This window comes from Budorcas taxicolor, chromosome 7 (genome assembly GCF_023091745.1).
Source record: "Budorcas taxicolor isolate Tak-1 chromosome 7, Takin1.1, whole genome shotgun sequence".
NCBI classification, from domain to species: Eukaryota; Metazoa; Chordata; class Mammalia; order Artiodactyla; family Bovidae; genus Budorcas; species Budorcas taxicolor.
This window is the reverse complement of record NC_068916.1, coordinates 79,489,110-79,516,388: the sequence shown is the minus strand read 5'-3', so window position 1 is coordinate 79,516,388 and position 27,279 is coordinate 79,489,110. Positions and strand designations below refer to the sequence as shown.

Below are 27,279 nucleotides of genomic sequence, written 5' to 3'. Positions count from 1 at the left end.
TCTGGAATGAAATATTCAGTTCTTTCCCATTGTAGCCAAGCTTCACAGAGGTTCCCTTTCTGATTGCCATGGCAATCTGACAGCTGTCTGACTGCTCACAGGAAGGGGGCGGAAAGATGATGGCTTGCTTGGATAGGTGCTGTCAGTGTGAATGGAACCATTCTTGGAGAGGTGGGGACTGGCCTGAACTGTTGAACCGTTCCATTTTAAGGTCACGTGGGAGGGAAGACACGTACTCTTAATTTTAGGAAAATAAAGTGTATGGTGCAACTTCATTATTTTCCTGTCACTAGAGTATTGCAGAGCTTTATAACATGTTCACCCAGGACCCCGAGGGAGCCTCTTTTCTGTCTTATAGGACATTCCATTCAGTTTGTCTGGGACTGAATTGTTCTGTTTTGTTTTCTAGTACCTTTAGGGAGTGTACATAAGAAAGCTCTGATGCAAATGGAAGCGTCCCTCCCGGCCCCTCATCCATTTGCGGTGATGAAACCAACAAGGCACAAGAACCTTTGTGGGGTTTGTTTGTATGTTTCTCAAGGATCGAAGACTTCAGGGCTGAGAACAGAGTAAGAGAGGCACTATGCAACTGACTAAAGTCGCTCCCTCCCGAGCTAAGTACAAAGAGTTGATTCCCATCTGTGTGGGCTCATGGAAGGAACACAGGGTGCCAGCACTGGGGGAAGTGAGGAGGAAACCTCTTGACTTACCGACGGAGCAGTCGGGACCCATCCAGTTGGGATCGCAGCTGCAGAGGCCAGTATCTGGGAGGTACGTGCCGTGCCCACTACACTGGTCTGGGCACTGGACCCTCGCCAGCTCACAGTTGAGACCACCCCAGCCAGGGCTGCAAAGGCATTCTCCATTTACACAGACCCCATGGCTGGAGCACGTAGGATCCAAGCAATCAACTGAAAAAAAAACAGAGGGGAAAAGTACTGATCACTCATGGGGGAGGGGACATGAAACAGCAGTTGAGAGCTGAACGGACCAGGGGTTCACCAGTTCCTATCCACCTGCAAGAAAATGGAGCAGCCCCAGTATGAGTTATGTGGCCCTTTGAAGAAGACCCATACAGAATGAAAGATTTTGATTTGTTAAAACACTACATCTCAAACTTGAAGAGAATGTAAAGGAAAAAGGGAGATTTCTCAAGCAGAATTAGAGGAACTGAATACAGAGTTGTGTCATCCAACTTTGAGAGCTTTGTAAGGTTATAAGTAATAGTATCTTAACGGAATCACATCGGGGCTTCTGAGACTAGACCATGATTGCTGGTGATACCTTTACATGTATCACCAAACCCAATCATCACCCACCACTGGAAAGAAAAGTAGAGAGGCTCAGTCTAACTTCACTAATACTTGACCTCAGAAGGTACCAAAAGATGAAAAAGAAAACCAGTGAGACTCATGCATGAGTCACTTTCCTAATTAAGTTTCACTTAGGATAAGTCTAAAATCAGTGTTCACTCTCTGAGCACATGTCTACCCAAGAAGTTAGTAAACGCACAGGATGGAAGAGGAGAAAGTGGTAGTCGCTCAGCTGTGTCTGACTCTGCAACCGCATGGACTTGCCCCGCTTCTCTGTCCATGGGATTCTCCAGGCAAGAATACTGGAGTGGGTTGCCATTTCCTTCTCCAGGGGATGTTTCCAACCCAGGGAACGAACCTGGGTCTCCTGCATGTAAAGGCAGAGTCTTTACTGTCTGACCTACCAGGGAAGCCCAGAGAAAGTGAAGCTGGGTATGGAAATGACCCCAAAGGGGTAACCTTCCTACACAGAGTCATGAGCGGACTGGATGGGCCAGTCTCTGGCTGTGTCACTGACCCTTCCACAGACGAATTAATGGTCAGATTCTGGTCACTGTTGTTCTGGCCAGTATCATCGTCTGATCGCTTGGCTATCTCAGTAATCAGAGTGGATATACACCCAGTACTAACTTGAAGATTATTACTCTGGAATCAACTCAGAATGAGGAGAGGAATGAGATGCAAAGGCCACTTCTCAAGGACAGGACTTTTTGTATGAGAATGTGACCCCAAACTAGGACATCCATCTAGCTTGGGGAGTGCAAGTGTTAGTCACTCGGTCATGTCTGACTCTCTGCAACCCCATGAACTGCACCCCTTCATGCTCCTCTGTCCATGGGATTCTCCAGGCAAGAATACTGGCATGGGTAGCCATTCCCATCTCCAGGGGATCTTCCCGACCCAAGAACCCCATATTGTAGACAGATTCTTTACTGTCTGAGCCACCAGGGAAGCCAAGCCCTCAGGGAAACCCTCTTCCCCCCTCTTCATTTAGCTTACAGGTAGGTAAACACAGCTTTTCAAAGGAAGACCAGCTTCCTTAGGTATCCCTAGAAATCGATGCAGTGGCATCTGGAGGAAAGAACACTGCACACTGCGGGGCTTGAGTGGTGAACAGTGATCTCGCATGAGGCTTAGATGTGGCCTTGTGGATCATGGCAATGGGGGGAGGGTGTCTTATAATCTTATTTGACTAAGACATACATTTCACTCATGTTAACAGCTTGGAAATCAGGTCTGTTGGCATAGATTAAATCATTTGCTTCTGCCATCATCTGGGGGCACAGCCAGCTTGAGATCACTTAAACCCTTTTCTTGAGGCTTTCCGGGCCACGTTGATAGGGTAATTCAGTCCCTTGTATGAATGTGTGCCATCTTGTAGTTCAGATTCTCAGAGAAGATTTTGATTTCTCTCTTTTCCCAGTGCCAAGACTGAAATAAGGTTTTTGTCCTCTAAATAGCTCACCGTGACATTCAGATGGGGCTCCAGCTTTCTGTAGTGTAGTAGCCCTTTTTCTTTCTTATGATATACAAAGTAATGGTGTTATTTTAAAACTGATGGTACATCAGCTCCAAATATGGCATGAATTAGATTATCCAAACTACTTCATTCTGGGGGACATCAGACTCAAGGAACTTGGATTTAACTTAATTCATGATATTCCATGAAGCTTCCAAGAGTACCTCTCCCTTCAGGTAAAAAGAAAGAATTTTCAGTGTTAAGAGATGTTTCTCAGGATCGCATTTGGACCTTCTCAGGAAGATACTACTTATGTAAATCAGCTCAAAATTATTTGAGCCATGACGAAACAAAAGCTGCCACTGATTTTTTTTTTTCAATCAGGAATACTATCTCAGAAAGGTTCACTTCAGTGATTTATTATTACTTAGAGATGTTTAGGATGTTACTTACTCTGGTTACAGCCACTTTCAGGCTGAATTCATTCTCTTGGGGACTATTACTCCTGATGACATCAACCGTTTCTGATACTTCCTAATTTGCTCCATTCAGTCGGGTGGAGCACATTTGGCTGTAAATGAACTGAAAGCTTCCAACACATGGAAGACATTCACACAGAGGCTGTGCAATGCCCTTGACATCTCATGCCTTGCTCAGTCAAGGGAATATAGTAGGTGCTCAATACACATCTGCTGAGAGGACGGATGCCAGACTTTGCCATAAGCATTACTGCTCATGAGACAAATTTTCAGTCTGAAGGACTAACTGACAAGAAGGACAGAAGGGTGCCAACAACGTCTTTCTTTGGGGAAGAATGTAGTGCAATTTGGAATCTGCAAAATATGAACTCACTCGTTAAGCATCAATCTTGTCCATATTCTTTTCCTAAAAGAAAACCTCAAAGTTCTGTCCTCATTTCGGACCTAGAGAAAGCAACAAGTACATGAAAATACCTCGTGTGCTTTGCGCCTCAATAATGACTCCCCATCTATAATTAGCCACTTAAAATGTTTGGTGAGGTGCCAAGAGCTAGGAGCTTTCAAAAAACTGAAAAAACTGTAATATAATCATTTTCTTCAAAGAATGACATAAAAAGTAATATACCAAAAAAAAAAAAAAAAAGAAAATGGCACTTTTCTTACAGATTTAAATTAGCTTTCTCTGCTCTATCCTGAATTACAGTGTGAAGGAAGGAGGAAAATCCACTGAGATTTATCAGCCTTAGAGTGGAATGTCATCAAAAGAACCATTTGTTGTATCTAGAAATAGGAGATAACCCTTTCTCTCGTCATTGAGACCAGTAAATATGCCCTTTGTGCTACATAACTACAGCAGCCGATAGAATAACTAAATTCAGACTTTAAGGGGCATAGTTTCACTCTGAATTTTAAATTTGGTTCCAGTTTCATAAGGTGGTCTTGTGGTCACGTCCTTAGAGTCTTCAGCAGGCAGGAGGGAGGCTGGCATTTTACGAAGCTTTATAAATAGAAACAGTGTTATACTTAAAAGGGGGACAGTGGCCTTTACCAGCTAAGTACCATGCGCCTTATACCACCAGCCCCTTGGCAGCTGAAATCATTAGAACTCATTTAGTCTTGGGCCCTCTGTAGGTTTGACAAAAAAGGATTGTGAATGCAATTTTTATCCCTAAGGATAAAAAAGGAGGTCAAGGAGTTTTACAAACAATATGTACTATAAACCCCTGAAGAACCATGAATTACATTTATGAAGTTAAATGTCATTGAAAAATGACTCAACCATGAAACTGACATGAAAACATGGCTGACTTAAACTAATATGTCAATTCCTCTCTCGTCACCTTCCCACTCCCCCAGATATCATTGAGTGAAACCTCACGAATCTGTCCTTTCATTTTCTTGTGCAAATTTGTTAATAGTACAACAATGTTTAGGCAGCAAAAATAGAGGATGGCAGCTATTGATTTCGTTGCCATGGCCATTTCAGGTAAATTGTTTGAACGTTATGACTATGACGAATATCAAAGAAAAAAAAGCTAAATGGAAGAAAAAGTGCTGATCCAGGCTTTCTGATTCCATTTCCTGTTTTGAAAACAGCATATGAATCATTTCGGTTCATTCTTTTGGGGTAGCAGAAATCAATAGAGGAAACTTCATCCTTTCATAATGATCCACGTGATTTCCTTGTTTTGTTGGATGTTTAATTCACTCCAAACATTTAAATAAGACCAATTGGGACAGTGAGAACGTTGAGAAATTACTTGAAATTCCACTCATACAGATATACACAAGCCTTCCTGGACAGAAAAAATTCTAAGACGGGCAATGCCATGGTTCTATCACTATCCTCTTGCCAAATGATGTATGCAAAAGGTCGTTTTAACCTTTCCTGTCATATTATTGGCCTCTCCCATGTTTTCACAAAATGAAGCTTCGCCTCCTGCAGTCCATTTATCTGTGAGAACTTTGGCCTTTTTATTAAATCAGCACTTCCTCCATCCAAACTCCCAATTTGGTTTTATGAAGCAGACAGAGGGAGGAAGCCTACTTTTTATAAATAGAAGAAAAAGTAGAGAGAGAGTTGAGTAAATGATGACCTGGTGTGTGTGTGGGGGGGGTCACACTTCTGGGTCCCATTAAGGGCACTAGCACTGATGTATTGGAAAATCTTAGAAGAATACTGTCATGGAAGCAGAGCCTTGTGGAAATAGTTCTAAAAACCATGAAATGGGAGATGTTACAAGGGGAGCTTTTGTATGGGTTTCTAAGGGTAAGCCATTGTTATTCCTCTGTAGTGAGGGCTGTAATGGTTGGTGAGTTTGTACAAAAACCCAGAGATCTGTGAAATAACAGGATGAGAGAACAGATCCACTTACATCTAAGAACCTCGTGGCATCTGAGGTCCATTCTTAATCAGCTTGGCAGTGAGAAGCTGAGAGAGAACATGGGTCTCTGACATTCAAGGATCTTTCCCGGGGAGACATCCTGGGTGGTCATCTCAAGCTGTTTCCTATGGGGGAGGCAGTGGGTTTCACTCCTCCCTTTAGCTTGTTGGGTGAGTGGATGCTGATTTTTTCCACTGGGAGGATGGGAGAGGAAGAGCCATTTGGGTTGCATGGGGACATTCCACTGGGAGATGGACTGAGTGGAAAGATGCTGAAGACTTCCAATGCAAAGGCTGAGGAGCAGATGAGGTTCTGAGAAGCAGGGTTTTTTACCTTCCTACCAATGGGGGTTGATTCTTTATATGGGAAGATGCAATAGGTGGGCAACTGGAGCCCATAGTCTGGAAGGGCAAACACAGAGGGGAAGGCGGACAGGCAGCTTGGCTGAGCTCCATTGCCATACAGGTCCCAACACTTGGCTACCAAATGACTTTTAGAAGCACCAACTGGAGTAACAAGGATGACTTAGAGCTTGTTTCTGAACACCTCCAGAGGGGTGCTCTTTCCCTGTATTCCTGCATTTTCTCCTCCAAACCTCCCTCTTTCAATTGCTAAGCCTGATCTCTGATCATGTTTTGTCGAACTGGATTTAGCTGATTACATCCTCTGATTCTCCCTCTCCCTAGCCATGTGCTAGAGGCCACTTCAAAGCACAGAGTGAGCTCCTCAGTTCAGTTCAGTTCAGTTCAGTTCAGTTCAGTCACTCAGTTGTGTCCGACTCTTTGTGACCCCATGAATCGCAGCATGCCAGGCCTCCCTGTCCATCACCAACTCCCGGAGTTCACTCAGACTCACGTCCATCGAGTCAGCGCAGGACTCATCAAATCCCAGCTTCCTCACTGCACACCCTCTCTGCTCTGTCTCTGTGACTGTAGGTAACCAGGATTGATTGCTCTACATGGTGTCTTTAAATGACATGGGTACCTATTGTCTCTCAAGCTTGACTGTCTTCTATGGATATGAATTTTTGCAGAAATATTTACACAGACATATATGGATCTGAGATTACCAGGAACAGTTTTTTTTTTTTGTTTTTTTTTTTTTAAAGCTTTGGGGAAGGGAGGAGAATTAAGGATTCTTGTTTGTTCTTACTGCATAGCATAATTCTCAATGTAGAGGGCTTTAAATAAAGCAGAAAAAAAAGAGAAGAGGGGGAGGGGAAGGAAGGAAAAGGAAATGAAAGAGCAGGAAGGGGAGGAAGTAGAGGCAGAGAGAAGACAGAAAAACAGAGGAGAAAGAGAAAAGGAGATAATTATCATAAAGGAGGGGAAAACAAACCATGCCTTTCAGAGCCACCCTTAAGCTCACTCACTCAAGTTCTACAATTTAAGGAGTCCATCAAAGCTGAGGGGTTTGAAATGTAAAATGTTTCCTTCCTTTGCAAAACAGGGAGCCAGGACTAGGCTCATCAGCATAGGTCCAGACCTGCAGACACCAGCCCAGCCCGCGGGCTTACCTTCCTCGCAGTGCTCGCCCTTGTAGCCGGCTGAGCAGACGCAGTTGCCATCAATGCAGGAGCCGTGGCCCCCGCAGGAAGGATCAATGCACTGATTCAAGGGCACGTCGCACTCCGCGCCTTTCCAGCCGCTGTAGCACTGGCACGTCCCTTTAGAGTACTGTCCATTGCCGCTGCACAGCACGGGGCAGGCGGCTGTAAAGAGTGAAGACAGAGCACCAGGTCAGGGGGTCCAGAGCTTGAAGGACTGTGTCAGTCTAAGAAGGCAGAGCCCGCTGGGCATCTCAGCTCTGCCTGTAATGCTCTGGGCTGGGGACTTGGGCCGTGGACTTGGCAGAGCAATTTTCAAATAAACAGTCACCACCATCACAGAAATGCTACTAATGATCAGTAATAGGAACCTGCCGTATAGCACAGGGGACTCTACTCAATACTCTGTAATGATCTACATGGGAAAAAAATCTAAACATGAGTGGGCATATGTATAACTGATTCACTCTGCTGTACAGCAGAAACGAATAGAACACTGTAAGTCAACTATACTCTAATAAAAATTAATTTTAAAATGCTACTAATAAAAGCAGTTACCATCAACTGAGTGCTTATTATACTCTGGGCATGGCATAAGATGCTTTAGGTACAATTTACTGCTGAATCGTCATTACCACCCAGTGAGGTGGAGTTAGAATCACAGTCCCATCTTTATAGGTGAAGCTCAGACTGGGGAAAGAACTTTGCTGAGATCACGAAACTCAACAGTAGGGGGCCCCATGGGAAATCAGGTGGCCTCACCTCTTAAGCTGTGCCCTTGACTAAGACGCAGGGACAAGCAAGTACTGTTGCTGTTGTTGGTAAGGGGGATCAGGACCCATTTTGCTGAATATTTTACCTTCAGATTAGTCAACTGCTATTCCTGGTAAGTTTATATTCATTAAAAAGGAAGGGGATGGGCCAGTGCTGAGACACAACCTCTCTGTGTTTCACTTTCCTTATCTAGACCACAAAGAAATAACTGCCTACCCCAAAGGGTGATGTGTGATAAAGAATAAAGAGGAAAGATGCCTGGCCTTAAAAAAAAAAAAAAGACTGGGAGGGCAGGCTAAAGACACGAAACCTCTAGCAGTTCTTATCAGCAGGGACCCTCTTTCATCTGTTGAGAGGAAGAAGGCTGACAATCAGAGGGGATGGCCTGGTATGAATTATCAACAATTCTCACCAGTTTGGCTTCAGTTATGCTGATACTGTCCCTTTGGAGGTCATTAAGAGTGGGATTTTAGGGGTCACCTTCAGGCTTTGGGCTTTTCACTTCAGGATCAGTTTGTAAAGAATCTGAACTTCCAACCTGCCTTCTGTTGTTCAGTCACTAAGTCGTGTCCGACTCTTTGTGACCCCGTGGACTGCAGCACGCCAGGCTTCCCTTTCCTTCACTATCTCCTGGAGTTTGTTCAAATTCATATCCATTGAACTGGTGACACTATCTAACCATCTCATTCTTTGCCACCTCCTTCTTCTTTTGCCTTCCGGAGGAGGGAATGGCAAACTACTCCACTATTCTTGCTGAGAGAACCCCATGAATAGTAGAAAAAGGCAAAAAGATATGACACCAGATGATGAGCCCCCCCAGTCAGAAGGTGTACAATATGCTACTGGGGAACAGTGGAGGGCAATTACTAATGGCTCCAAAAATAATGAAGATGCTGGGCCAAAGTGGAAATGTCGCCCAGTTGTGGATGTGCCTGGTGCTAAAAGTCCAATGCAATTAAGAACAATACTGCACAGGAACTTGGAACGTTAGGTCTATGAATCCAGGTAAATTGGATGTGGTCAAGCAGGAGATGGCAAGAGTGAATATTCGACATCTTAGGAATCAGTGAACTAAAATGGACAGGAATGGGTGAATTTAATCCGATGACCATATCATTATATCTACTACTGTGGACAAGAATCTCTTAGAAGAACCTGGCTTTTAGCGTGAACCTAAAATAAGGACACTGTTCCAGGTTATGGAACTGGCATCCAGAGACCTTCAGAAATGACCTACAGAGGTATTTTTAGTGATTCCTGGTTTACCTGCGATTTGTGATGCCGTGGCTATGAGAATTCTACAGTCACACATGTGTGTACAACTGGAATGGTCTCCCCATCCTCTGATGTGATTCCTTTATCTAATTAGATCACTCCATAATAATGGCCCCACCCACCTTATCAACCCCCCTTTGTTGTCATGTTTGTTGATTTTTCATAGTAATTCATTCTCCTTCTGTCAGTGTTTAATTTCCCAAAGATATAGTAGACTACTAAAGGACAAGATTATGGTTATCATTGTTGATTTCCTTCTAGTGCTACATTCATCAATGTTGGCTTGCTGGAGTAGATATTTCTATTATGTTCTTGATTCATTCAGGGATTCCCAAGTGGTGGGGGTGTGGGCAAGCACTACATGGCTGTTTATGAAAGGTGTGGAAAGAACAGTTTCTAGAGTGGACCTCATGTTGTACATACAATGCCTTTTTTCTGGGGAAGGGTGTACTGACATGAAACAAAAACATCTCAACAGTGGACATATGATGGAGGGGTTATTTCCTCCCCTGCCCAACAAATGCTTTATAGTAGAATAAGTGGGAAAAAAAATGACCATTTCCAGTAGAATTCTTATCCTTATGACTATTAATACCAGAAAAGAAGAATGAGATCAAAAGTGAGTACATCAAAGTTACATGTTAAATTTAGATAAAATCTCTCTAAATATAGAGAACTTGGCTTCTATTTCCAAGAGACTTAAGTGGAGAGACCCACAGAGTTGCTACCCATGCTGACTGTCTTAGAGAAAGTAGAGGGAAGAGTTTTAAACCAGTGAACCCACGATTCAAAATTAGAGACTGTGTTAATATGAACAACTATGAGAAATGATGGTCTTTCTCAAAGTTTGCAGAGGACTTCCAGGACAAAGTACACTGGTTCCATGGCAGTGCCCCATGATACACTCACGCTAAGCTCGAGGTCAGGGTTGGCCGTTGAGTGCCCATGAGCCACTATTCTCCCTTCTTGCACCTCTGCAGAGACAGATCAAAGCATTTTGCTCCCCTGAGTCTAGAAAAAGCCTGAAAACCTTCAAGGTAGCGCCCTGGCTGGGACTTGGGAGCAGGCGGACAAGAGAAAACTCAATTGCCCTTTCTGATCTAGGTAACACTGAAGATATCTCCTGGTGGGAAGACTTGAACAAGCACCGTTTCTTACCCCCTGCCACGCATGCACAGTCAAGAGGGAAAAGAATTAGAAGTGTGCATATCTAGTGGGATGAGCTTCCAAGGGCTGTTTCTGACCTGAGGGTTATATATTAGACTAGTTCTGGATGGCAGAGAAAGTTACATTAAATCACCACCAATGGGCTTCCACTGGACATTCCTTCCACCCCAAAGGTGGAAGAGGGTAAGAAGCCAAGAGGAAAAAATTATTGTCTTTATCACTTGAAAAATAAAGTTAGGATTATTTTCTTTGTTCATATTGAAACAGTTTCTGTTTTGCAAAAACTCTAAGGTGGTGAAAAAACATTGGATTCTCTAGAATGTAAGCATGGATTTATTTAAAACCAGATGCCTGGTTTAAAATGTGACCTACTTACATTTCTCAGGGAAAAAGAAGGGAGAACAGTCAGGTCAGAGAGTTCTCTATATTCTAAATGCAGCCTTCCTTCAATATGTTTGCTCAATGCTCACCAGGAGGGTGGTAAAAAATGCAAAACACTGTGATGTTCTCCAGAAAGCAGGACACTTGACAGGCTCCACTGATGTCACATAAAAGAAAAAAAAGAAGGCAGGCTAAAGAAGCATGAAGCTCTTAATAACCCATTTGCCATGGGACAGAGTGCAAATGCCAGACGAACCCCCTCTGGTAGCCACTGTTGACCTGCATCAGAGAGAACTCCTCTCCTCAGGGTAACTGACTCATCCTCGGACATAAGTCAACCCAGAGCATCACAGTATGTAAGGCTCAGCCTGATCCTCACCTGGAAGGCTGCACGTGAAGCAGAGACCTCCTTCTGCATTAATAACTTTTCTTACTAGTTCTACGATCACTAATTCTACAAGATTTTTTTTCTTTAAAGCAAGCTACAGGACAAATATTTCTGACTCCACCTGCTTGCAAGTGATATGGAACAGTTAAGTGGAAAGAACAAGGGTTTTGCTGCTAGAAAGACATGGGTTCAAATCCTGACCCATCACTTACCAGCTGTGGAATTTTGACAAGATTATTGGACTTATCTGAGACCCACACTCCCCATAAAAAAACTGTCTCTTTGAGTCACTGGGAGCAGTACGTGTGCGAAGATCTTTGAGGACTCAAAACAGTAGCTGACACCTGGTGCATAAATCCACAGATGTTCCCTGTGACATTCGTCACACATACCACCACCACCACGACAGCTCCAAATAATACTAACAGAAAGATCTCCTCTTGTTCTTCCCCTGGTTGTGGGTGGGAGGTGGTTCTGGAACCACAATGGAAAGTTTTATGTTCCTGTCTCACTTCCCTCTCCCTAAGGCTTTAAAGGAGTATAGTACTGTACATCCAAGCTTCTATTTAAAATTAATTAAAATGTTTGCACAAAGTGGCTATTCCTGTTTTAGTAAATCTAGTAAATGGAAGTTCTAAGACTTGTGCAGAAGAAAAATAAATTACCACTGCCACTAATGACTGACAAGTTACAGGCTGATGACAAAATTATGACACAATTTAGATTCACCTAAATGGTGTAAAACTCATTTTAGTGATCAAGCTGGAGCTTTCCCCTCGCCGCCCTAAAGTTCTCTGTAAAGGATGAAATGAATTATCCATGTTATTTACTCATTGGGAAGTAATAGGACAAGTCACTCATGTCTGCTGCTTTAAGTGAAATGGGTGCCACTTCTTTGGAGCTTGCAGTATAGGGAGCAGCTGGAGAGAAGACAGGGGGGGTTGGAGAGGACCAGTCAGCCAGACACACAGGGGGCATGCCTGCATCTTGACGAGGCATTTGTGGGCTGGGCCAGATGTCGGAGGGATTTTCAAATAAAGTGTCTTTTTAAAAACAGGGTTGCCATATGATTCAGCAATTCCATTCCTGGGCATATATCCAGACAAAGCTACAATTTGAAAAGGTACATGCGCCCCAGTGTTCATGGCAGCGCTAGTGCTATTTACTGGAGTCAAGACTTGGAGACAACCAAAATGCCATCAACAGATGAATGGATAAAGACGGACATGCATACATTTATACACTATATACATATATACAACAGAACACTACTCAGCCATAAAAAAGAATGAAATAATGCCACTCACAGCAGCATGGATGGACCCAGAGACGATCAGACTCAGTGAAGTAAGTCAGAAAGAGAAAGACAAATACCACATGACGTCACTCATATGTGGAGTCTAAAATGCAACACAAACTTATTTACAAATCAGAAACAGATTTGTGGGTGCCAAGGGGGTGGGGGGGGGGAAGGGAAGGACTGGGAGTTTGGGATCAGCAGTTGCAGACTATTATATACAGAATAGATAAGCACCAAGGTCCTACTGTATAGCACATGTATCTATATTCAATATCCTATGATAAACCATAGTGGAGAAGAATATGAAAAAGAATGTATAAACGAGTCACTTTGTTGTACAGCAGAAATGAACACAACATGGTAAACCAACTAGACTTAAATTTGAAAAAACAAATAATGTGTCTTTTAAAAATGATTTGAAATCTGATTGAACATTTCTCTGGAAAAGAGACTGGAGAATACTTGAACCTAGGACTCTGAGAAATTGTCAAAATTGTACTAACAATTGGTCGCCTCACATTCCAGTTAGTCAATAAACACTTACGAAGAACTTAATATATGCGAGTAGCTGGCTTAGGTGGTAGGAAAAAAGGACAGAGAAATAAAGATGCCTTGAGTCTTCCGAAGCAGTTAAGGACATAATATTAATATTTTGGGTCATGGAGGTGAGACAAAGTTCAGTGTCACTGAAACCAAAAGAGGTATCCCATTGTCTTTAGAGACTGTGGACATAGTTTGCCGCTGAGCTGAAGTCAGGAAAGGCAGGTTTCTATTATTTCTGGGCTCTTGCAGGTGACAATCTATTTGATAGTCAATAAAGTCTGACCTCTATTACATACCATAAATTTGATACAGATTAAAGATCCAAATAAGAAAAAAACCTACAGAGTATTTGAAAAAATACTGAAGACTAATTTTATTTTCTTGTGAATGGGATATATAAAAAAGATAAATTCAAGGGACCAAGAAGATCAGCTTTGAGAAAAGTACACTGATATGAATGCAGAGTTTCAAAGAATAGCGAGAAGAGATAAGAAAGCCTTCTTAAGTGAACAATGCAAAGAAATAGAGGGAAACAATAGAATGGGAACAACTAGAGGTCTCTTTAAGAAAACTGGAGATACCAAGGGAAAATTTTATGCAAAGACAGGCACAGTAAAGGACAGGAATAGTATCGACCTAACAGGAGCAGAAGAGGTGGCAAGAATACACAGAAGAACTGTACAAAAAAGGTCTTAATGACTCAGATAACCATGATAATGTGGTCACTCCTCTAGAGCCAGACATCCTGGAGTGTGAAGTCAAGTGGGCCTTAAGAAGCATCACTACCAACAAACCTAGTGGAGGTGATGGAATTCCAGCTGAGCTATTCAAATCCTAAAAGATGATGCTGTGAAAGTGCTGCACTCAATATGCCAGCAAATTTGGAAAACTCAGCAGTGGCCACAGGACTGGAAAAGGTCAGTTTTCATTCCAATCTCAAAGAAAGGTAATGCCAAAAAATGTTCAAACTAATACACAATTGTGCTCATTTCACAGGCTAGCAAGGTAATACTCAAAATCCTTTGAGCTAGGCTTCAACAATACATGCACTGAGAACTTCCAGATGTACAAGCTGGGTTTAGAAAAGGCAGAGGAACAGAGATCAAACTGCCAATATCCGTTGGATCATAGAAAAAACAAGTAAACTCCAGAAAAACATCTACTTCTGCATCATTGACTACACTAAAGCCTTTGAGTGTGTGGATCACAACAAACTGTGGAAAATTCTTAAAGAGATGTCTCCTGAGAAACCTGTATGGAGGTCAAGAACCGATAGAACCAGATAAGGAACAATGGACTAGTTCCAAGTTGGGAAAGGAGTATGTCAAGGCTGTATATTGTCACCCTACTTATTTAACCTATATGCAGAGTACATCATGTGGAATTCTGGGCTGGATGAAGCACAAGCTGGAATCAAGATTTCTGGGAGAAATATCAATAACTTCAGATATGCAAATGACACCCTATAGGAGAAAGTGAAGAGGAATTAAAGAGCCTCTTAATGAAGGCAGAAGAGAAGAGTGAAAAAGCTGGCTTAAAACTCAACATTCAAAAAACTAAGGTCATGGCATCCGGTTCAATCACTTCATGGCAAATAGATGGGGAAACAATGGAAACAGTGACTGACTTTATTTTCTGGGGCTCCAAAATCACTGCAGATGGTGACTGTTGTCATGAAATTAGAAGACAGAGTACTCTTGCCTGGAAAATCCCATGGACGGAGGAGGCTGGTGGGCTGCAGTCCATGGGGTCACGAAGAGTCAGACACTTACTGAGTGACTTCACTTTCACTTTTCACTTTCATGCATTGGAGAAGGAAATGGCAACCCACTCCAGTGTTCTTGCCTGGAGAATCCCAGGGACGGCGGAGCCTGGTGGGCTGCTGTCTGTGGGGTCGCACAGAGTCGGACATGACTGAAGCAACTTAGCAGCAGCAGCAGCTCCTTGGAAAATAAACTATGATAAACCTAGACAGTGTATTAAAAAGCAGAGACAGCACTTGGCCAGCAAAGGTCCATATAGTCAAAGCTATGGTTCTTTCATTTGTCATGTATAGATGTGAGAGTTGGACTGTAAAGAAAGCTGAGCGCCGAAGAATTGATGCTCTTGAACTGCAGTGTTGGAGAGGACTCTTGAGAGTCCCTTGGACTGCAAGGAGATCAAATCAGTCAATCCTAAAGTGAATCAGCCCCAAATATTCATTGGAAGGACTGGTGCTGATGCTGAAACTCCAATACTTTGGCCACCTGATGTGAAGAGCCAACTTACTAGAAAAGACCCTAATTCTGGGAAAGACTGAGGGCAGGAGGAGAAGGGGGCAACAGAAGAGGAGATGGTTGGATGGAATCACTGATTCAATCGACATGAGTTTGAGCAGGCTCTGGGAGATGGTGAAGGACATGGAAGCCTGGTGTGCTGCAGTCCATGAGGTTGCAAAGAGTTGGACACGACTGAGCAGCTGAATAACAGGAAACAATGGGGAAATATATTTTCTAACATTTTACAGAATAAAGCTTGATATGAAATACAAAAAGAACTCTTACAAATCAATAAAAAGAGACAAACAAATAAAAACCAGGGCAAAGGACAGATAAATATAAACTGCCAATAGGGATTTCCCTGGTGGTGCACTGGCTAAGAATCCTTCTGCCAATGTAGCAGATACAGGTTTGATCCCTGCTCCAGGAAGATCCCACGTGCCGCAGAGCAACTAAGCCTGTGGGCAACAACTCCTGAGCGTGTGCTCTAGAGCCCAGGAATTGCAGCTACCGAACCTGCGTGCTACAACTACTGAAGCCCTTGGGCCAAGAGCCTGTGCTCCACAATAAGAGAAGCCACCACGACGAGAATGAAGAGTTGGAGCTACTCTTCATCACCCATGTACCGCAATGACGAGCAGCCCCAACTCTCCACAACTAGAGAAAGCCCAGGCACAGCAACGAAGACTCAGTGCAATGAAAAAAAGATAAAATTGCCAATAAAAGTATGAAAAGTTCTCAACTTCACTAGCAATTAAATTAGTATAGATAAAAATGAGAAATAATCTTTGACATCAGATTAAAGAAATCTATAACTTTTATATGTAGAATGGATAAAAAACAAGGTCCTACTATATAGCACAGAGAAACTATACTGTATATCCTATGATAAACCATAATGGAAAAGAGTATAAAAATAGAATGTATATACATATAACTGAATTACTTTGCTGTACAGCAGAAATTAATACAATACTCAATAAAAATTTTTTTTAATCGAAAATACATAACCTCTAATGCTGCCACAGCTGAGGGGAAATGGGCTCTGTCACAGTGGATGGCGGGGCAGAAGTTCAGACTAGCTTCCAGGGGGCTCATTTGCTCCCATCTGAATAGCTCCCTGGCTCACCATGCCCAGCTGAGAAGCCTGTTGACCTTGGTGCCTCAGTTTTCCCTCCCTATGAAATGGGTGGGACAAGAAAGGACCGTGTTTGCAGGAAGAGTGAGGAGGATGGAAAGCAGAACTAAGGAGCCGTGACAGAAGTACAAACGCAAACAAGAGCGGCCACTCTCCTCACGAGGACGGTCTCTGACCGGAGTGCCCTCCGCCCTCCTGCCTGGACTACTCAGACTCTTTAGCTGGCCTCAGTGTGGGGGGCAAGATCCAGCAGCCCCTGTGAAGACAGGAAGGCCAAGGATGCTTCTGACAGAGCCTCCGGCCCGGAGGGCCACAGTGCAGGCGCACCCACTTCCTCATTCCCGTTCTGTCAAATGCACATTAATAGGCAAGGAAGCGATTCAGGGAAGAATTTCCAGAAGGACGAAAAACTCATCAGGTGTGTCAGATCTCTGACATTCAGGAGCCATGTGGGGAAAGCAGCACACGCTGACTTAAGCACGAAAGTATGGATGCTTTAATTAATCCGGGGTGAATTTAATTGCTTTAGTTAAGTGGAAATCGGGTTAAAAATGATGCAGAGCATGCTGGGGTGTGTTAAAAACATGACATATGAGTTGGATGAATCGATAAATTAAAAGTGCACAGATGTTTTAATTAAACCCAGGGAAGTTAACGAAGATCGCAAGAGACTTTTAAGCCTATGATTAATTCAATTCATTTAAAATACCTGTAGAGATATGGGGATGCCTCCATTTTGAGAGTTATAAAAGTTCTCAATCGATAAGGGCTTAAGCTTTTGTTAAAAAGCGTCTTAGTTTTTCTGTGTGTGTGTGTATGATCGAACAGCATTAATTACATAATGAATATTTAAAATTTTCAAAGTACACACACAGTAAGCTTTTTTGCAGCTCAAGTCCAGACTGAAGTAACTTTTCATTCTTATTGCGATTCAGGCATTGAGATGAGCTTGAAAATTACTGACGTCCTGTTATCTGCAAGCATGGGAGCTCCCCCAGGATAGGAAGGCCTATTTATTCACTGGAACATAGAAGAGTACCAGGCAGTGTAGTCTTCTGAGTTAGACAGCTCAAATTTCCCTTCGGTTTTACCAGTTATATGACTCTGGACACCTTTTTTATTTATTTATTTTTTTACTTTATTTTACTTTACAATACTGTATTGGTTTTGCCATACATCAACATGAATCTGCCACGGGTGTACATGAGTTCCCAATCCTGAACCCCCTCCCACCTCCCTCCCCATACCATCACTCTGGGTCATCCCAGTGCACCCGCCCCAAGCATCCTGTATCCTGCATTGAACCTAGACTGGTGATTTTCAGCCTCATTTTTTTAATCTTTAAAATAGGACTAAATTGTTGGATTACCTAACCTGCGGTGTTTTTAAGAGGATGAAATGAGATAATGCCTGTGAATTGCTATGTACAATGCCTGGCACATAGTAAGAAATCTATAGGTATGATTTATCATCATTTTTTAAGGAGAAAATTGTTCCAGATTATCACATCATAAAGAGACAAGAGGGACTTCCTTGGCAGTCCAATGGTAAAGACTCCACGCTGCCAATGCAGGGGGCCAAGGTTCGATCCCTGGTTGGGGAGCCTAAGAGTCTGCATGCCACACCATGGCCAAACACAAACAAACAAAAAAAAACCCAGGAGACAAGAGAGAGGGAAACACTCTTTCCCATCACCCATCCTGGCTGACCTCCTCTCTAAAGACTGGTTTATCTCCCAATAAGGGAGTTTTTTTTTTCTAAAACTAGAGTATGTTCCCACCTCTGTATGTCTCATTTCTACAGCAGATTTCCCTAGGGTTAGGCCCTCTCCTTTCTCGGTCTGCTCTGCCTATCTAGTAGTTTTAAAAGGAAACAAAAGTTTTTAGCCTCAGAAGTAACTTGACTCGGAGGAGGGCTGACGGAAGTGGGTGCTGCGGAGAGATTTCTGTTTGGTGGTGTACCAACCTGGGAACCAGCAGGAGGTTCTGGAGGCAAGGCTCTGCAGGAGGGTACCCAAGAAAGGTTACTGCAGCTTCCAAACGGAGGCAGCAAGCATCCTCCACCCCTGCCTGGCAAGCTGGGGAGAGTGGAAGGTAAATGCGATATTGCCGTTCCAGCTCTCTGGGGCATCTGAGCAGAGTCCAAGGGCAGCGGCATCCAGACTCAGACCTGGATGTGCGCCCAAGACATCCGGGGATGCTGTGAGAGTGAGATTCTGATTCAGAGGGTCTGGTGTGGGGCCGGAGGTTTGGATATCGAACAGGTTCCCCAGGCTGATGCTAGCACCCCAGACCTATTGAATCAGAAACTCTGGCCGGAACCCAGCAAGCTGTGAGTTAGCAGGTGATCCTGACGAGTAGGGCTCTAAAGCCACACCTGGGCAAGTACCTTAGTTTCTCTGAGTCTCAGTTTCCTTCTCTGTGAAATGAGGACGACAATGATACCTGATGTGGGGATGGCCCAAGATCATTCCATTTAAACCCTCTGCACAGGGCCTGGCATTCACTTCATGTTCAATATGGGCAGAGATTCTTACACTATTTTATCAAAGGTGCCTTTGCTGAGTGTGGACACTCACTTTCTGCAAAGCCTGAACCAAGGGCCCGGCTTTAAGCTCCATCTCCTGGGTCCTTGCCGCCAAGAAATTCCTGCACGTTTTCTCAGGTCAAGGACGGGAACAAGGAGAGGTGGGGTTCAGCCTTGAACTGCACTGGGCGGTGGAACGACTCCTGTGGGCAGCAGCCATGGCCCTTGGCCAGTCTGCATTTCAGGGGATTGTGGAGGGAGGTGGGGTGGCAGAGGGAGACAGGTGTGAAAGACAGGTGGTCTAAAGGAACATCCGTGCTTGTTCCAGGAAAGACAGGTGGTATCTGAGACAGGTTAGCCAGCTGTGAAAGGGGAAAGTGGCTTCCTTGGCAAAGATGCTCTGAGCGGAGCCTTTCTGGGGTGGTGGGGAGGACCCCTATATCACTGGTGGAGATGAAGGGGCTCATCATTCCCCTCCCGAGTGCAGATGTCCACTTGGGGGAGCAACTGATGGGAAGATGGGAAACAGGTGAGCGGATGAAGCCAGCCAGGAGAGCCAGATAGCTGAGTTTCTGTGACAGTTTTAGAGTAAGTGAGGGGTCACTGCTCCTCATTTAGGAGATTTTTCTGCCAAGTTAGGAAAACCAAGTTAGGGTCAAAAATTTCAAAGTCAGCCAGACACGGCATCAACATTTAGCCTGCAGTGTGACCTTGGGCAAGTAGTTTTCTTTCTCTGAGTCTCTGTTTCTCCTGTAAAATATGGACAACAGTGATTTCCAAGGCTTGTGAAGATTAATGCTGGGTAGTATTTATGGAGCATTCAATACGTGTCAAGCATGGTTCTACTTGCTTTACATGCGTTTACTGTTTAGTCCTCAGAGCAATCCATCAGGTAGTATTGCTATTGCCCTCATATTATGGATTTGACAACAAAGGCTTAGAGAGGTTAAGTAATTTTCTACAATGGGTATAGTTTCAAATACCTGCTTTGCCACTCTCTACCTAGGAAATCCTAGTTTTCTCTCCTGAGGGTTTCTGGGGTTCAAATCCAAATCCCAGTGTATATCTGCTACACAAACTGTGTGCAAAGCACATCTTTCTACACTCACATCCTCAGTGAATCCAACTCACGGCTGGCCTAATGCTAAGGGTTCAGGCCGGATTGCTTGGTTTGAATCCTGGCAATAAGACTTATGAGCTGAGTGATCTTAAGCAAGTTACTTAACCACTCTGTGCTTCATTTTGCTTGCCTGTAAAGGGGATGATAATCATATATAAAATAGGAGGATTAATGATTCATTGAGCTAATTATGCAGTTGTTTAGTGCAGCGGCTGCACACAGTAAGAACTCAATACATGTCAGCAATGATGACAATGATTTGACTTTAGTGCTAGAACTTGGCCAACAGGGATTGGGTAGTGGGTACACCCAGACATCCTAGAATGTGAAGTCAAGCAGGCCTTAGGAAGCATCACTTCGAACAAAGCTAGTGGAGATGCTGGAATTCTAGTTGAGCTATTTTGAATCCTGAAAGATGATGCTGTGAAAGTGCTGCACTCAATATGCCAGCAAATTTGGAAAACTCAGCAGTGGCCACAGGACTAGAAAAGGTCAGTTTTCATTCCAATCCCAAAGAAAGGCAATGCCAAAGAATGCTCAAACTACTGCACAATTGTACTCATCTCACATGCTAGTAAAGTAATGCTCAAAATTCTCCAAGCCAGGCTTCAGCAATACGTGAACTGGGAACTTCCTGATGTTCAAGCTGGTTTTAGAAAAGGCAGAGGAACCAGAGATCAAATTGCCAACATCCACTGGATCATCCAAAAAGCAAGAGAATTCCAGAAAAACATCTATTTCTGCTTTAATGACTATGCCAAAGCCTTTGACTGTGTGGATCACAATAAACTGTGGAAAATTCTGAAATAGATGGGAATACCAGACCACCTGACCTGACTCTTGAGAAATCTGTATGCAGGTCAGGAAGCAACAGTTAGAAGTGGACATGGAACAACAGACTGATTCCAGATAGGAAAAGGAGTATGTCAAGGCTGTATATTGTCACCCTGCTTATTTAACTTATATGCAGAGTACATCATGAGAAACACTGGGCTGGAGACAGCACAAGCTGGAATCAAGATTGCCGGGAGAAATATCAATAACCTCAGATATGCAGATGACACCACCCTTATGGCAGAAAGTGAAGAGGAACTAAAAAGCCTCTTGATGAAAGTGAAAGTGGAGAGTGAAAAAGTTGGCTTAAAGCTCAACATTCAGAAAACGAAGATCATGGCATTCGGTCCCATCACTTCATGGCAAATAGATGGGGAAACAGTGTCAGACTTTATTTTTGGGGGGCTCCAAAATCACTGCAGATGGTGATTGCAGCCATGAAATTAAAAGATGCTTACTCCTTGGAAGAAAAGTTATGACCAACCTAGATAGCATATTCAAAAGCAGAGACATTACTTTGCCGACTAAGGTCCGTCTAGTCAAGGCTATGGTTTTTCCTGTAGTCATGTATGGATGTGAGAGTTGGACTGTGAAGAAGGCTGAGCGCTGAAGAATGATGCTTTTGAACTGTGGTGTTGGAGAAGACTCTTAAGAGTCCCTTGGACTGCAAGGAGATCCAACCAGTCCATTCTGAAGGAGATCAGCCCTGGGATTTCTTTGGAAGGAATGATGCTAAAGCTGAAGCTCCAGTATTTTGGACACCTCATGGGAAAAGTTGACTCATTGGAAAAGACTCTGATGCTGGGAGGGACTGGGGGTAGGAGAAGAAGGGGATGACAGAGGATGAGATGGCTGGATGGCATCACTGACTCGATAGACGTGAGTCTGGGTGAACTCTGGGAGTTGGTGATGGACAGGGAGGCCTGGCGAGCTGCGATTCATGGGGTCACAAAGAGTCGGACATGACTGAGCAATTGAACTGAACTGACTGATAGTAATGAGAAAGTCATGAAAGGGAATTAGTAATAACAGAAAAAAACATAAACTAAACAATAATCGAATAATAAGCATGATTCTAGCTGGACAGGAGAGGCACCTGATGGAGAACAGTGCAAGACATCAGGGAAAAAAAAACAAAACACATCTCCTCAAGCTCTGAATGTGAACAGGTTGCTTATTGCATTAAAAAATTAATGACATTCTATGCTGCCAGAGCCGGCGCACGAAGCGCGGGCGGCTGCGAGAGCCGGCGCACGAAGCACGGGCGAGAGGAGCTACCCCACGTCCGAGATCAGGGGCAGCGGCCTAGAGTGCCAGGCTGCAACGGCACAGGAACAGCCGAGAGGAGCTGTGTCCGAGGTCAGGGGTGTCAGCCGAGAGGACCTACCCCGTGTCCGAGGTCAGTGGCGGCCGAGAGGAGCTACCCTGCGTCCGAGGTCAGGGGCAGCAGCTGAGAGGAGCTACCCTGCTTCTGAGGTCAGGGGCGGCCGGGAGGAGACACCCTGCGTCCAAGGTCAGGGGCGGCGGCCGTGAGGAGCTACCCTCGTCCGAGGTCAGGGCGGCGGCTGAGAGGAGCTACCCCGCGTCTGAGGTCAGGGGCGGCAGGGAGAAGCCAGCTTACGCCTGAGGCCAGGGGTGGTGACCCTGAGGAGCCACCCCAAGCCCGCAGCCAAGGGCGGCAGCTGGGAGGAGACACCTCGTGCCCGAGGCCAGGGGTGGTGACCTTGAGGAGCCACCCCGAGCCCGAGGCCAGCATCCCGAGGAGTGGTGGCTGCGCAGGCACAGGAGGGCCGAGAGGAGCTATCCCAGTTGAAGCTCAGGAACGGCAGCGGTAAGGAGATACCCCTCGCCCAAGGTAAGAGACCCAAGTAAGATGGTAGGTGTTGCAAGAGGGCATCAGAGGGCAGACACACTGAAACCATACTCACAGAAAACTAGTCAATCTAAACACACTAGGACCACAGCCTTGTCTAACTCAATGAAACCAAGCCATGCCTGCCGGGCAACTCAAGACGGGCGGGTCATGGTGGAGGGGTCTGACAGAGCGTGGTCCACTGGAGAAGGGAATGGCAAGCCACTTCAGTATTCTTGCCTTGAGAACCCCATGAACAGTATGAAAAGGCAAAATGATAGGATACCAAAAGAGGAACTCCCCAGGTCATTAGGTGCCCATATGCTACTGGAGATCAGTGGAGAAATAACTCCAGAAAGAATGAAGGGATGGAGCCAAAGCAAAAACAATACTCAGCTGTGGATGTGACTGGTGATAGAAGCAAGATCCGATGCTGTATAAGAGCAATATTGCATAGGAACCTGGAAACTGTGGTGTTGGAGAAGACTCTTAAGAGTCCCTTGGACTGCAAGGAGATCCAACCAGTCCATTCTGAGGGAGATCAACCCTGGGATTTCTTTGGAAGGAATGCTGCTAAAGCTGAAACTCCAGTACTTTGGCCACCTCATGAGAAGAGTTGACTCACTGGAAAAGACTCTGATGCTGGGAGGGACTGGGGGCAGGAGGAGAAGGGGACGACAGAGGATGAGATGGCTGGATGGCATCACTGACTCGATGGATGTGAGTCTGGGTGAATTCCGGGAGATGGTGATGATCAGGGAGGCCTGGCGTGCTGCGATTCATGGGGTCGCAAAGAGTCGGACACGACTGAGCGACTGAACTGAACTGAACTGATGCCAGAAGACACTCTTCAGTGTAGCTCCCTTACTGTGCTCTTCTGCCATGGAATTTTTTCCACATTCCTTGAAACTAGTTGACTCTCCATAGATCCACACTTTATTGCTTCATGAACTTCCTTATCTGCTCCTTAATGCCATCTATAGCATTCAGAGTCCACATCCTAGCATGCTGGACTGAGGCTTACATTTCCTACTTCCTTATGTGCATCCATCAGACGGGAAGCTCCCAGAAGGCACGCCCTGGCATTCTCTCGTTACCTTATGGATGGTACTTAGTGCAGTGCCTGGCTCACAGCAGGCACACGATAGGCACTTGCTGGATGCACAAATAAGTTCGGTCCCCTGAACTGATTTGGATCGAGGTGTTAGAACCCTCATATGTTCTTCTGGGGGCGAGGGTCAGTTCCACTTGAACTTCTAGCCCCTTGGAGCCCCCAGTTCGGCGGCGGACTGTGGAATGACTGTCCTGCAGTTCATGCTGACTGCTTCCTTCACTCACTGCAAGGATGTCTTCGAGTGCCTGATGCAGCCTGGCAGGTTTATCAGGAGACAAGGAGCTGCCGTCCGTGCTGCATATCTGAGGGCACAGGAGGCGCTGCGTCAGGTCAGGGGAGCAAACCCGTGTTTCTGTCACTTGGATGCACACCTGGCCACTTGGATGTGATGGGAATCTCATCTGCTAATGTGGCAAATTCCCCTCCTGGCAGAAGGGCCCGAGTCTGCTGGCTGCCTGCAATACAGAAACTGGCAGACCTGAGGCATACTGGTCACAGCTGGCAGTGCGGGAACAAAGGGGAATGCGAGTTTGTGATGAAGGAGGACCTGGGCTCAGGCTCTCTTAAAGACGTTTATCAAGAAAGGACAGGATCGTGGGCTGCAGCCGGGAGATGGCATGCTCCGTTCAGGGTGGCAGGAGCCCCGGGACTGGCTGTCTCTCTCCTCTGCACTCGCTAGCATGATTACCTCACCCTGTCTGCTCCAGAGCTCTGCCTGCTAACACCTAGGAGTTTCCTAGGCTCAAAAGTTGTCCATGAGTGGCAATTTGTCATCGTCACCAACAGATTGCACAGGACCAATGGGATGGAGCCACTCCACCATCTCCACCTTATGTGTGAGGGGTGAGAGGCAGGTATACACATGCTCACACTCACAAGCACACACCCCCTCACACAGAACCATATTTGAATCTTTTTCTTATTAAAGACCAGAAGTACATCTTTGATAGAATTCACTGAGAAAGGCACAGCATCTTATGAAAACCACATAATCTCAATCTTTTTTTTTTTGCTATACTGCATGGCACATGGGATCTTAGTTCCCTAACCAGGGATACACCCTGTGTCCCCTGCAGTGGAAGCATGGGTCTTAACCACTGGATTGCCAGGCAAGTCCCTGTAGAACTTCAATCCAATCATGAGAAAACATCAGACAAACCCACATCTAGGGGCTAGCTAAGAAATGCCTCACTAGTACTCTCTGCAAAACACTCAAGGTCATGGAAAAAAAAAAAAAAAAAAAGACTGAGGAGCCCTTGCAGATTGGAGGGAACTAAAGAGACATGACGACTAAACACAAAGTGAGATCTGGACCAGAAGAAAGGGGCAAAATTAGAAACAAGTCTGTAACTTAGTCAATAGCATCGATCCATGTTAATTTCCTGGTTTCACCAACTGAACTTCCGTAATTTAAAACGTTGACATCAGGGGAAGCTGAATGAACCCTGGGAACTCTGTGTACTATTTTTGCAACCTGTCTGCAAGACAAAAATGATTTTAATATTAATAAAAAAAGCTTAAGATATTGGGGAGGGTGGTTAGAATAGGATTTATCTCACATTGCTGATATGAGAATGGATAAGACTGTATGCATTAAGTACTTTATACAAAGCCTGGTACATCTTTAATACTTAATAACTATTGGTGGTTATGAAAAAAAAGAAACTATCTGAAATGGAGGCTTAACAGACCACAAGTAAATCAGGCACTAATCATTAAGCTTACCCACTTGAAGCTGGTAGAGTTGAACCTGTGTGCCTATTTTTACCAAGTTTCTCACTTTATTACCTACCTATTGTGTAGGTAGTGAACTGCGTTATTTTCAGGACCCTAAACTTAGGACTTGAGATGTTCAAGGCTTGAATTTCTCTAGAAGCCAGGCTGGCCCACACATGCTATACAGTAGGATCGAATTTGGGGATCACTGGTGTGAAATGAATGTGTGAGAAGCTGACTTGCCTTGATTGCTCAGAGCACGGAAAAGATTTCTTACTTGAATGCAAAACAAAACTACAATGAGGTACCACCTCACACCAGTCAGAATGGCCATCTTTGAAAAGTCTACACTGTAGCCTCCACAAACAACAAACGCTGGGGAAGGTGTGGATTAAAGGGGACTCTCCTACACTGTTCATGTGAATATAAATTGGTACAACCACTATGGAAAAGAGTACAGAGGTTCCTCAAAAAACTAGAAATAAAGTTGCTATATGATCCAGCAATCCTACTCCTGGGGATATACCTGGACAAAACTATAATTTGAAAAGATACCTGCACCTCTATGCTCACAGCAGTACTATATACAACAGCCAAGACATGGAGACAACCTGTCCATCAAGAGATGAATGAACAAAGATGTGGTACCTACATACAATGGGGTATCACTCAGCCATACAAAGAATGAAATAATGCCATCTGCAGCAATACTGATGAGCTATGTGAAGAGATTATAAGAAAGACAAATACCATACGATATCACTTACATCTGGAATCTAAAACATAACACAAATGAGCTTATCTACAAAACAGAAAGAGACTCACAGACATAAAGAACAGGCTTGCGGTTGCCAAGTGGGAGGAGGGGAAGGGGTGGAGTGGGAGTGTGGCATCAACAGGGGCAAACTATCATGCACAGGATGGACGGACAACAGGGCCCGACTGTGCAGCGCAGGAACTACGGTCGATATCCTGTGACAAACTAGAATGGAAAAGAATCTGAACAAGAATAGATATGTGTATACCTGAACCACCCTGCTGTATACCAGAAACTAATACAATACTGGAAATCAATTATACGTCAACAAAATTAAAAAAAAAGAAAATATTTCTTTCTCAATAGATTTAAAGGCAGCACTAGTTGTTAGTTAGTGTTAGTCACTCACTCATGTCGGGCTCTTTGTGACCCTATGGTCGGTAGCTCGCCAGGCTCCCCTGTCCACGGAATTCTCCAGGCAAGAGTACTGGAGTGGGGATCTTCAGGGGATCTTCCTGATCCAGGGATCGAATGTGGGTCTCCTGCACTGCAGGCACATTCTTTGCTGTCTGAACCACCAGGGAAGCCCAAAGGCAGCACTAACCTTTCCTATTCATTGCAACAGATTCCAGGGTTCTTTTCTAACTTTTCATTTTGACATGGTTCCTTTTAAAAGAAGTTCACCTATGTAAACCTAATGGGTAGACTTAAAGAAATATGTTAAGGAAACAAAAATTCTGATGCCCCATGAATTTGACAAAAACCATGAAGGTGGTAGATGAAAGAGCAAAGTGTGAGAAATGAGGGATTAGGGTGTTTCTAAACACTGTCCTTGTTAATGAAATAGCTAAATTGTGGCCATTTCAGAAAATACTAAGGAAGTAACATCTTCAGGGCCAAGAGGCAAAAGCTTACTCCTAACATTCTTAAGCCAACTTACCCAAGAATAAGTGAG

General features: G+C 44.4%; 1 protein-coding gene across 1 annotated transcript in view; it reads right to left on the bottom strand.

The window, feature by feature from the left end:
* The window catches only part of TENM2 (teneurin transmembrane protein 2), a 1,062,966-nt gene that overhangs the window by 164,331 nt on the left and 871,356 nt on the right, over positions 1–27,279 (bottom strand). Inside the window, exons 10-11 of the mRNA XM_052642871.1 lie at positions 7,152–7,346; positions 711–911 (exon numbers count right to left, since the gene is read on the bottom strand). Of these exons, the coding sequence (XP_052498831.1) occupies positions 711–911; positions 7,152–7,346 (396 nt within the window). The remainder of the gene's footprint in view (positions 1–710; positions 912–7,151; positions 7,347–27,279) is intronic.